Source organism: Cryptotermes secundus, unplaced genomic scaffold, assembly GCF_002891405.2.
Source record: "Cryptotermes secundus unplaced genomic scaffold, Csec_1.0 scaffold209, whole genome shotgun sequence".
Classification (NCBI taxonomy): domain Eukaryota; kingdom Metazoa; phylum Arthropoda; class Insecta; order Blattodea; family Kalotermitidae; genus Cryptotermes; species Cryptotermes secundus.
Window position 1 is genome coordinate 867,146 of NW_019727789.1, and position 13,294 is coordinate 880,439.

The 13,294-nt window shown below is 38.4% G+C and overlaps 1 protein-coding gene across 1 annotated transcript in view; it reads right to left on the bottom strand.

Moving 5' to 3' along the window:
- The window catches only part of LOC111864992 (zinc finger protein 330 homolog), a 13,200-nt gene extending 120 nt beyond the window's left edge, over window positions 1-13,080 (bottom strand). Inside the window, exons 1-7 of the mRNA XM_023852663.2 lie at window positions 12,810-13,080; window positions 12,708-12,727; window positions 11,999-12,149; window positions 10,634-10,865; window positions 8,795-8,959; window positions 8,198-8,320; window positions 5,989-6,153 (exon numbers count right to left, since the gene is read on the bottom strand). Of these exons, the coding sequence (XP_023708431.1) occupies window positions 6,047-6,153; window positions 8,198-8,320; window positions 8,795-8,959; window positions 10,634-10,865; window positions 11,999-12,149; window positions 12,708-12,727; window positions 12,810-12,929 (918 nt within the window). The 5' untranslated portion in view covers window positions 12,930-13,080 and the 3' untranslated portion in view covers window positions 5,989-6,046. The remainder of the gene's footprint in view (window positions 1-5,988; window positions 6,154-8,197; window positions 8,321-8,794; window positions 8,960-10,633; window positions 10,866-11,998; window positions 12,150-12,707; window positions 12,728-12,809) is intronic.
- Between the last annotated feature and the right edge of the window lie 214 nt (window positions 13,081-13,294).

Below are 13,294 nucleotides of genomic sequence, written 5' to 3' on the forward strand. Positions count from 1 at the left end.
AAAAAAAAAAAAAAAAAAAAACATAAGAAGGGAAAACATTATAAGTAATTTAGATCTTAGTGTTTCAAATACTTATCTTCTGTCCCTTCTTGGGTTTTAAATACTGAGAAATAGGCCAATAACAACACAAATAAATGATCCAGCTTTGTCCATAATTTATTAGTATCCCCCCCCCATATCTTACAAGTTTGCATTCGCTAACCAAGAAATTTGGATATGATCGATTCTTTCTCTGTCATAAATCAATTTCAGTGCCTCCAATACATAGTTAAAACAAAATCAATTTATATCTCAGGGGAATAGAATAGTAGACCAGAGGCAACTGCTGAAAACTTGGGAAAATTATATTACAGAACTATATGATCGACCTGATCGGCCAGAAACCTTGGAAGTGGAACCGGAAGAAGACGTAGATATAGACAAGAAAGGACCATATATTTTACAAAGTGAGGTGGAAAAAGCTATCAAGGACATGAGGAACGGAAAGGCTACAGGAGATGATGTACCTGGAGATGTGCTAAGTTACTGGGAGAAGGTGGTTTGAAAACACTGACAAAACTAATAAACACCATATATGAAACTGGGGAGTGGCCCAAAGACTTTACAGAAGTGACAATGATTGCCTTAAAGAAAAAGGAAAAAGCTACAAAATGTAGCGACCATCCCACAATAAGCCTTACTGCACATACAGCAAAGATAATAGCAAAGATACTTAAAAGAAGAATTGAAAGGAAAATAGAGGATATACTTGGAGAGGATCAGTTTGGATTTAGAAGAGGAAAAGGAACCAGGGATGCAATTGGGATGATGAGAATTATAGCAGAACGAACTTTGGAGATAGATGAAGAACTGTGTGCTTGCTTTATAGAATGGCAGAAGGCATCTGACCATGTAAATTGGACCAAATTAATGCAGATCCTAAAGGAAAGAGGTATTGTTTGGCAGGAAAGAAGATTGATTAGTAAACTGTACATGGATCAGAAAGTTAGAGTGCGACTGGACAGAGGGGAGACAAGAAGTGTGAAGATTGGAAGAGGAGTTTGACAAGGATGCTGTTTATCACCAATTTTGTTCAACTTGTACAGCGAATGCCTTACCAAGGAAGCTCTGGATGGGCTTGGAGGCTTCAAATTAGGAGGGCAAATTATTCAAACTGTGAAATATGCAGATGACCTTGTGTTAATAGCTAAGGAAGAAACTGTGCTACAGGGTATGATTGATAGACTAATCAAAATTGGAAGGTGCTATGGCATGGAAATGAATGTGGAAAAAACAAAAGTAATGAAAACTTCGAGACAACCAACCCGTCACAATAAAGATAGACCAAAAACAACTGGAGAATGTGAAATGTTTTAAATATTAGGGTAGCTTGTTAACAGATGATGGAAGGTGTACTTGTGAAATTAAATCTAGGATTGCCATGGCAAAAGCTGCATTTAGCAAGAAGAAGAATCTTTTTACCAGCAAATCAGACTTAATTTGAGAAAGAAACTAGTGAAATGGTACATTTGGAGCATGGCTTTGTATGGGGCTGAAACTTGGACACTTAGGGCAGTAGATCAGAAACACCTGGAAAGCTTCAAAATGCGGTGTTGGAGAAGAATGGAGAAGATCAGTTTGACCGATTATGTGAGAAATGAAGTGTTATTTAGAGTCAGTGAGCAGAGGAATATCCTACATGAAATAAGAAAATGGAAGGCTAATTGGTTTGGTCATATCTCATGCAGTAACTGCCTTATAAAAGAAGTTATTGAAGGAAAGACAGAGGGGCGGACAGAAGTGACCAGAAGACAAGGAAGAAGATGTAAGAAGATGCTGGATGACCTTGGGGACAGAAGAGGATATTCTCATTTGAAGGAGAAAGCTCTAGATTGCATTAAGTGGAGGAACTGTTTTGGAAGAGACCGTGGACCTGTCGTCTGACAGATTACTGATGAATGAATGCATGACACAAAAAGTCAGATGACTGTATACCTGACTTTGGTATGATACTGATCTGTTAGTAAGCCTTATGTATGTGGTATTCTGTGAGTTCTGTTAAAATCATTTAACTAAAGGCTATTTTATATAAATATTACGAATCTGAAGGCCATTTCTCATGCTACCATTCCCTGTCATCTTCATGCAGCACTTGTATATTCATGTCTGCAGCATTTTATCCCTTCCTGGTTTGAACTGTACTTAGAAAAACAGATCCAACTGAGGGTTGAATTCAAACTGTCTGAATTACATTCTGGTGCCTTACACAAAAGTCATAAAGTTCTCCAATAGCAATGTATATAATAATTCAACTCCAACAGTGAAAACTGGTACTGCTAACTGTTCTTTGTATTGTAACGATTTTATGGAGTGATTATAGATCGAGCCTGGATTGGTAATTGGATTTATTTAACACTTGCAGATTGTAACTACAAGTAACTGTAGTCCTATCACTAATTCACACACTCTGCAAGTCAGTGCAACATACATTAAGTACTTCTGTCTGCTGCATCCCCTGGAAAATATTATAATAGTACATATGGAAACATGCGTAGTTGTTATCTGCACATACCACTACTGCCATCTATATCTGGCTGCAGAACTGATTGGTTATTTGTACTAATCACAATACAGCTATTGTATTATATTTTTCTGAACCAATCACAGAGTCCCTAACAAACCAGTCTGATTTCATGTTCCATTGGTGGACAAATTGTGCGCAATTATCTGCAGTTATGGTGGTATATTATATGCAAATTGGTAAGTATGGATTTTGATTTGATGTGGCTGTAAAACGGGAGTCCACGTTTATGCACAAAGTTATATTTCCATGTTAGATATGTTATTTGTGTACATGTATGTTATGCCTACTACACGTAATGAAATCAGAAATATATATATGTCAAAAATTCTTCTTTTTATGGTGACATTTCATCCAAATCATATTTGTGTTGTGACATGTTATGCATCTTTCTGTTTAGCCCACAGAAGGTCTGTAGAATCTCAAGAAATTCTAAGTGTACCGTGACTGTTATAATTTTTGTATTGCTCCTTGCAGTACAAAATGGAGCGAAGAAAAATATGCTCTGTCTCTGGGTGCTTTTTGTTTAGTACACAGAAAGAATTAAAATTATTCGGCTTTCTGATGGATCCAGCATGGTATATCTTGTTTTAATTCATGATGTAATGACTTTATTATGTGTTGGTTAATCCAACAAAGAAGTTAAATTTAACCAATGTCTGCATTAAATTTATTCAATGTAACCCCAAAATTTAGCATGTGCACCATGTTTGTAATGTTTACTGATGAATTATCTATAGGTTTTGACACAATATGTTCTACTCTTACAGGGCTCTGGTATACTCATAGGTAGGAAAAGTTGGTATATCCTGCACTACTGATTCTGCTATAATTCTGCACAATAAATATTTGTGCAGCAGACATTTCTTGGAAAGTGATTTCACTACAGCTGAAAGGGCACACCTCAACAGAATGGCAGTTCCATGTGGCTCAATTCTGCTTCACAGACACTCCAACATCCTGTCTCCTCATTACACAACCCTGCCTTGGAGCTCGTCCTCATTTATAAATTCACAAAGATATTATTCATGTTGTACCACCCACCACCTACAATAGATTGGCCCATACCGAGTAACACTTATTCCTATCCATGCAGTCATTCTTCTTCCTTTCAATCATCTGCAGTCCAACCACCGACCAACAGCAACCAACACCTTTGCAATGAAAGGAACCTCTTTTCCCCTAAGCTCTGTAAATATAAATGCTTCTGATGGGGAACTTGGGCATATCAATCACCAAAGTTCATCCTCAAAGCCTCAAGCAAGACATTTCTGCTAACAGAACTTAATTCGGCTTTGCTTTCAGAATTATCACTGAGAAAAATGAAATTGTATGAACATATTCAGAATAAGGAGAATGCACTTTGCAAACTCAAAAAGAAATGGAAAGTTGGAAAAGCTCTGTGATGTGGACAGTGAACCACTGATGGCAAATCTTTCATCTTCTTGAAGTTTAGAAGCTACCAGATTTTTGGCAGGATTTTTAGGAACAACAGACAGAAGCCTAAGGGCAGGAGGTAGAATCCTTAAACGTAGCCCCAAATCCTATATCCTTCTCCGCACACTACTCCCCCTCCAATCCAGATGATCCATGCAATCTGTCCTGAATACTGGTCCATTTAGGACTGGCATTAATGCTCATGTGTTTCGTGCACTTCAGCACTCTCTGCAGAAAATGTCTGGTAGCGATCAATACTGTTGTCTCATGTTTCATGAAATGTCAATCAGAGAGAACGTACATTTCAATCAGATGTTTGACTGCACTGAGAGGTTTGAGGATTGTGGAAGCCAGAGCAGGCCATGCAAAATTGCAAATCATGCTGCAGTTTTCATGATCCGTGGCCTACATAGAAAGCGGAAGCAACCAGTGGCTTACTACTTTACTTGAGGAAGCACTAAGGCAGAGGTGACTGTGGAATACTTGAATGAGGCTCTTGATGCCTGTCAGAATGCTGGACTGAAGGTTGTTGCCAGTCTGACATGGGTGCCAACACTGTCAAGGCCTTGAAATTGTTCAGTGCTAGGCCCTTACTGGCTGGCGACTGTCTCACAACTCACTCCAAGCCTGGAGGCCGTCTCACACCAGCTTCCTACTCTTCTCACTGCTGTCCCAAGATCCTAAGTAATATAAACTGCTCCTCATTATATAGCTTTGGCACGGATCGCACATAGAAAACTGCTTCCAACAGATCCCTTATTGTTGTATCATATGGCTATCGCTTGGACCACACAGAGAACACCATTCCTGTGTTACTGTTTATGGACATTACCTAGCAACGACCATTGTTTACAGAGACATTGCTTAGCAACGAGTCTACACACTATAGTATTTTTATACCTAATATTCAATATCAACAAGATATGCCTGAATGTTATCTCAGAACCCTGTTTTGATTTATTCTTTGAAACATACTTCAAGCAATTTGAATAGCCCTATACAGCATTTCAATTTGGTTACTTTTCTGCTTACCTAGGTTATGCCTTGATGACTGTGCCCTCAAGTAGGTTTTGGTTTTCTGCCACTCCCTTCAGATATATGCCAGTGTATTAACTGACACTCTTACTGATAAGCTTAATGCTGGAGGCTATGATAGAACTGCCAAGCCAGTTCATAAAAGTGTTTAAGCAGAAAATGTTGATAATCTGAGTGCGTCTTACCGGTTAAAAGTATAGCAGAAGATAATGGAAATGCTAACTCCGTGGCCTGTAGCCTTCAAGCGAACTATACCGACTGAGTGACTGTCACTTGTCAGCGAGGTTAGTGCCAACTTTTGCGGAAAGAGGGTGTTGTGTGGTCAGCACAATGGATCCCCACAGTTGTTAATCTCGGGTTTCTAGACCAGAACCACTATTTCCTTGAAACAGCTCCTCAATTTTGCTCACGAGGCTGACTGTACCCTGTTCCAGACCCACTACTTCTCAGAAAATACGGTAGCGCCGGGAATCAAACTCGGGACCTCTGAATCTGTAGCAAGGAACTCTGACCACTAGACCACAGGGGCGGTCAGATAATGGAAATAACTGGAAATATTCTGGAAGAGGTACACACTTAAAGGGATGTTACCTCACACCCTCATGAAAGCTTATTCTGGACAAATTCACTTTCAAGAATCAGAATGTGGCTCTGCACACTGAGCAATTGCAAGTTTCCACATGTAAGCAACAGAGGTGTATCTTATGGCCTGGAAAATGCAGTAACATAAGCATAAATTAAATGCAGCAGAAAATAAAGACTCTAAGAATCAGCCAAATCACAGTATCACAAGCCTAGAAGAATCTCCCTCATTGGTTAAATCTGTTGAAAGGTAGGAAAAGGATTAAGATATGAGTAAACCATTCTCACTCCTTACCTATAAAGTTTTACAGCCGGGATGTAAATCACTGTCTCCATAAACCTAACAAACCAGAGTGAAGAACAAGCCTACTTACTGAGCACTGAAATCTTATGCAGAAAGTCACTGCACAAGTTCTCCAGCAATATGCTGTACTATGTTGCTGTTTCTTCTTCGCCTTCACCACCTTCATCCTCTGACTCTTCTCCAGATTCCTCATAGTCATCGTCATCATCGTCGTCATCATCATCTGAGCCAGAATCTGATTAAAAATAAATACAGCAAAACCCCTCTTTAAGGTTTCTCTGGGTAGCACTAGATTTGACTGCTAAATTGTAAACTGTTAAGGATGTGCTAGTCTCATATATTTAGGATCAAACAAAAAAAAAAAAAAAAAANCTCGATTCAAACGTTCATTTTCCAGCCTTAAACTCTCATAATTTTCTGACAACTGGTTTTGCTGAAAAGGTTTAGTATCATATTACCCAACTGGAAGTCTAGTTCCCTCTCCCTCTTTGAAGAGCTATAAAACTATCATCATCATGAATCTGACGTATCATTTTAAGCTTTTAGCATGTTCATGTCGAAATCTGTGCTTATAGCATCATAATGCCAGTAGCAAGCAAAAGAGACAAATGTATTTCATGGTTAGAAGCGACAAGCCATTACGATGTACTATAAAAGTTAGAAAACAAACATGATAATTCACTTATTTATGATAAGATTCTGTGTGAAGGCATATATCCCTTACCATGGATACGGTGATAGTGTCAAGAAAACAAGTACTACCGCAAAAGGGAATAATGTGTCCGAAAGTATCATGTGCCACAGTCATGTGTACTTTAAGATTAAGGTGGTTAAATATGCAGAAGAAAACAACTGTGCAGCAGCAACAAAATAGAGAATGAGACTGGTGCAGCTCAATAAAGGCTAGCACTTTTAAGAAACAAACCAACTAACAAATGTCATGTATAAGGTGGGTTCAAATATTTATTTTCTGTCACATGTTTATAGAAATATATGAAATTATATTTTAACATTGCACTGTGTACCACTGCAATCCATAGAAGATTTAAAACTTCTCAGAATACAATCAAATTACAACAAAATGTGTTATTTGTTACTTATTTTAACTCAAATTAACTTAGTTAAACTAAGTAATAATTAACACCCTATGTTGTAATTTGACTGCTTTAAGAAGGAAAAGTTATCCCTGTAACAGGCTGCGGAGATCCATAGGGCTGTGAGATGTCAAGGCTCACACACTGTTTAGACAGTCAGCTCATAGATGGCGGTGAGGTTGTAAGCCATACATGCTAGCCACCCTTTACCCCCGGAAGATTCCTGTTAGAGGCTGAGTCGACCCCAGGGCCAAAGTAAGACTGGAAGGTTAGGTAAAGTGAAAAATCCAATGACCTCATCGGGATTCAAACCCACAACCTTCCGGCTTGTAGCATAGTGCCTCAACCATCTATGCTACTGTGTGCCCCCTAATTTGACTGTTTAAGTCAGTCAATTAAAAAAAAAATTAATAAATAACATTGTATGTTGTAATTTGACTGCACAATGATATGTTTTCCAATTTAATATGAAATTACTTCTTCTGTACAGACATATTTCCCAATGTTGGGTCCCTTAAATTCAGAATCATCTTCCATTTGGGTTAAACACAGAACCACAGTCTTACACATTATGGAGCAGTGGCTAGAGATATAAAAATATTACAGTGAAAAAAGTGGTCTACTAGTGAAAATTCTCATTCTCACCCTGGTTCTCAAAATTATTACAAATTGTCATCCTCATTTTGCCTTGAACTGAAAGCTATTCTTGCACATAACCTATTTAAGGAATATCTAAAATTTTGAAAATTAAACAGCAAAATCAGTGACTGTGGAAATTAAGTATTGTGACAAAAGCTTAAATCAAGGAACACTACATGTGGGTTCTTCCCTATTGGAAATCATGCCCTATATAGTCTTTTAATGTTTTCCAACTTTGAAAGACCCACTCTCCCTAGGCCTGCACGTTCATGTTTCCCAGTGTTCTAGACATCCCACTCATTCAGATCTACCACAAAGAAACAGTCCCCTTTAAGGCCTGATTTTCAGTTTCCACATATCTGTGAACCTGTAACAAGATCCACTATGCAGTCACTATATCTCCATGGTGTCATCAACCAGACATAGGATCCACATTAGCACTGAACTACTGTGAATGCTTAAAATCTTCAAAAATTTCTCACTCTGAATTATTATATTACTCATTAATCTACTTAAAATAATAATTTATATCCAACACATTCTTACCTGCCATGTCTCCAGTTCCTTTTCCATATCCATTGTAACCCCCAGAGTAACCCCCATCATCACCATCCTCATCATCTTCATCCATGTTTGCCTGACTCTGGCGACCAAACTTATGGTTTCGAGCTGAAAACAGTACAAAATATATGCCTATTGAATAGTAGCTTCTACAACATACACATCTAAAAATTAAATTCTTACTTCCATGAAATATTTATACGGATATTCATATTTATGTCAATAAGGTCGCGGGTTCAAATACGGATGAGGTCATTGGATTTTTCAATTGACCTAATCCTTCCAGCCGCACTATGGCCCCGGGGTTCACTCTGCCTCTAACAGAAATGAGTACCAGGAATTAAATAAATAATTTTCCTGGGGAGTAAAGCGCAGCCGGCGCATAAGGCTCACAACCTTACCGCCATCTTTCAGCTGATTGTCTAGATAATGTGGGACCCTCAACATCTCACAACCCTATGGGCCTTCATGGCCTGTTATAGGGATACCTTTACTTTACTTTACTTACAGTTTTGCTGCATTTAACAATATAACACTGTTTAGGTGCTGAATAAGAAACTCAGTATATGAATTATAACATACTGGACATGCTAAGATCCTTCGTTTGTGAAGTCTCATATCCACACTTAGGACAGGGAATAGGCTTGTTCTTTTCATATTTGAAACCTTTCCGGCGTACGTGATCTTCACAATAGCATGTCTTGCAGCGCAGACAAGAATACTGTCCTAACTTGTTACACGACTGACCTGAAATGTCAATATTTACATTGTAATCTACAACTGCATCACATGTAATATAAAAAAGATGGCATATTTTGAGAGTGAAATGTTCCATTAGAGCACTTTCTCCATCAGTTTGGGAATAGCTGATATAACTGAATCCGCAGATATCATCACTATAGCATGATTGTGTCTGCTTTTCAAATGATCAATAGAAGAGAATACAAACTATTATAAGGTACACAGCAAGGCAATGCAGACTGATTGTCTGCATGCAGTTCAAGAAGTTTTTTTTTTTATTTTAAGTTTAAGCAGTGTACACTGCAAACATGGATGAATACAGTACTGAAAAATGTTCATGATAATTGCATTATTATTTCAATTTCCAGTTCCTCAGTGACAACATAACAGGACTAATGTCTGTTAAATTAATGGGGATTGATTTCAACAGAAAACTCACAGTACATGCACTCACTTAATCTGTTTGTTAGCATCAGGATACAGAGCGAATAAATTATTGAGAAAACAAAGACATTTAGGAAACTATATAACCATTAAAAAGTCACATCCTTCATATGTCTGATGGTCATATATAGACCATGTATAGCAGAGAAGTCAGTATTCTGCAAATTTTGGCTACTGCCTAACATCTTCTGAAGGGACTCCTAATTTTCTTTCTTTCATTTACTCTCTGGGGCATGTGGTAGCGTAGTTGGTTGAGGCACTATGCTACAAGCTGGAAGGTCGTGGGTTCAAGTCATGATGAGGTCATTGGATTTTTTTCAATTGACCTAATCCTTCCAGCAGGCACTATGGCCCTGAGGTTGACTCAGTCTCTAACAGAAATGAGTACCAGGAATATTCTTGAAATATTCCTGGGGGTAAAGGGCGGCCAGTGCATAAGGCTGACAACCTTGCCGCCATCTATGAGCCGATTGTCTAGAAAATGTGGGGACTTCAACATCTCACAACCCTATGGGCCTCCACGGCCTGTTACAGGGATACCTTTACTTTACTTTTACATTTATTTTGTTTATTTAATGCAGCTTTCAAAAGCATGGTTATATGATATCAAATAAGATTCCCATTCTGTCCTATAGATCCTGGTAAAAGTTATCCCTGTAACAGGCTGTGGAGGCACACAGGGTTGTGAGAGGTTGAGGCTCCCACATCTTCTAGAAAATCAGCTCACAGATGGTGGTAAGGTTGTCAGCCTTATGTGCCAGGCACCCTTTACCCCCTAGGAAGATTCCTGGTACTCATTTCTGTTAGAGACTGAGTCAACCCCAGGGTCATAGTGAGGCTGGAAGGATTAGGTAAATTGAAAAAAAAAAAAATCCACCTCATCGGGACTCGAACCTGCGACCTTCTGGCTTGTAGCATAGTGCTTCAACCAACTACACTACTGCATAATATAGATCCTGGTAATCATAATAAAACTAAATTATATCTGAAATATATTTGATGGTATGTCATCATATCAATGACATAAATCTCAGCCACCATTAGAATATTACTAGTGTCTATTTTCAACATACTATCAGAGCTAAAACTGCCATACCAATGATGTTGAACATAGTGGCCTTCTTTTCTGTAAGGTTGACTACTCAAGGTATATGATGTACCCTCAAAGATGGTTGTGACAAACAGGAGGATTCTGTGTACCATTTTTTCCTCATAATGAACTAACTGATCACTTACATTTGAAATTTTCTGATTCTAAAACCTGACAAGAAGCCTGATGTTCGAACTGATCATCCTCGCAAAGGAAGCTTGTGCAAAAGGAACAACGGAATATGCGTCCACCATGATCCCACACTTGGCGCTCACATTCAGCACATATAGCATCTTGCAGAGGGCATGTGCAGGCATGCGTTGTGAGGCATCGACGACCGTGACACACCCATGCTTCACAGTAGTCACAAATTGCCCCCTGTAGAGAACAATTTCATTATAACATTCTTTATTTTCAAAACAAGATGGTTTTGTGGTATGTCAGTCTGAAGTATACATCACTTTGACTTCTTAAAAATTTTGTGTCAACAAAGAGGCCTTTACATGGTCTCTGAATCAATGATAAATTTACTTTCATAGTCAGTTAAGTTGTAATTTTTGAACAGTTATATAAGTTTTGAGGTTTCCATGGCAGTAATACTTCAGATCATGGTCTTCTGGGTTGATATCCTGAGTACTCTTATGGGAACATGCTGCTACCATTTTCAGGGTTGAATTGAGTACAGTGAGGAATATGCTGGGTGGTATAGGCAGCTTGTGTCTACATTACTTTGAAAATAAAAAAAGGCTGATTTCTTAATTCCAACTTCCTGTAAACAGGAAACTGAAAAGGGTAATTTTTTTCTCCAACATTCCATTTTCCTTCTACTGAGGAATACAGTGTGGTTGCATTGTATGTGAATTCAAAATAGTGTGGTATAAAAATATTAATAAAGTATCAGTTTATGCACAAAATTTGAAATAATGTGATTCCCAAACAATTCGGAAAGAATCAAGTATGTGTTTCAAACCTTGTTTTGAATTATGCAGGGCCATCAGGAAATCATCCTTGGAAAAAATGCATCCACACTGTAATGCAAAAATCACAGTGGAATACAATGCTGCTCATTCCCCTTTTCTTCACAAACTGTTACAGATCAGACCCAGGTTCATTTGAACTTTTTGACTCAAAGTGATCCTAGGGGGATGTAATTAAGCTATGGACATCCTGTGTAGGATTTGATGTTTTCACAGTGGTGACTATGAAGAATTCTGTCTTCTGCGATGTGGCAGTGTTAACAGACGTTTTGGAGGAAAAATCCGCAAGTGAAGAACCAGCATGAGCAGGCGGCTAGCTGACTGGCAGATTTTTATACCCTGAAGATGGGGGCGATACGTTCTTCCGAAATGTCAGTTCACACAAGATCTACATGGAGCCACTTCCCAGAAGATGGCATTTTTTATAGACATCCTGTTATGGAATGCCCTGTATAGATTTAAGTTTTCAAATAAAATGGTTGCCATTGAATCAGTCCACATGTATACTGCCACTTAACCAAAACAATATCTTACCACCATGCCAAAGCCTGTTGTGAAAACTCCTGGATGCCGTATCACACAATCACCAGTCTTTAGCATACATTTAATTTTCCCACAATGTGCACACTGAGGAAGCCGCTGGACACTTTGGCAGAAGTAACAGAATGCTCGATTCTTTTGCTTTCTGTAAAAGTCATCTACATTAGCTCCTCTGTACTTCAAGGGCATCAAGAATTGCAGCTTTTTTTTTTGTATATGTTTAAATTTCATGCTAAAGTCACAGGGCTCTATTGACACAAGGGACAGTGCCATCAAAACATAGCTCTCTCTCTCTCTCTCTCTCAAGTTTAGAGTATAGCTGTTGAATTAATCTATCACATTTATTTTCTCTGTTTAGCAGTGTGGAAATGAATCATCAAAGGTCACTTTCTCCAAAGGATACAGTACTGGCAAGTCTTCTTGAAGTCAAGTTTTAACTAATGGAAGTTATCAGAAATTATGATTGCACTCACAGCAACTTTTAACAAAAGTGTGCTGAAATATATACCTGAATCACATACTTTTCTGGGCTACAGAATGCAAAAATAATTACTATCGAATAAAATAAAATAGTGTTGGGAATTCAAAGCAACATTTATTAACGGTGGTCACTTTCACCACAACCAGATTGTTCACAGAAAGACTGCACGTTAAAATATTTGATGTCTAAGCGTATTAATACTGCTAAAAAAGTCATACATACCTATGACATTTTTCACATTCCTGTAAAATAAATAAAATTATATTTTAGAAATTTGTAACAATTACAGTAGCAATACTTTAGTCATTTAAGAGCACATTATACCATGGGGGCATTGCAGGGGTACTTCGCTAAAGTCAAATTATCCTTTGCTGTTCTTATCTCTTTCTGCCGGAGCTTCTGCTTCTCGGCCTTCTTACGTTGACCTGTCTTCTTCTTGGGCATCTTTGATTCGTTGCCACTCTTGCACCTAATTCATATTGCCAGCTTCTACACGCCTTCTCCTCCCCAACCTTCTACGCTATTCAAGGAACGTATGCATCCACACCGATCCACACTAACCATCTACGACTTCTACGACCATCTACGCTCATGTGACACCAGATCCGATCTATCGATGATAATAAAGAAGAAGGGTGTAGAATTATTATATATTTCCGTGGTGTCTTGCTATTCCGTGTTTTCCTCCCAATATATTAAAGGATCCGTGAAACGGAAGACCGAAAATGTTACTGGATCATTTATCAGTGCCAGGTTTACAATTTGTGGGGCCCCGGGACAATGAAGATGTGGAAAGCCCTATAGCAGCA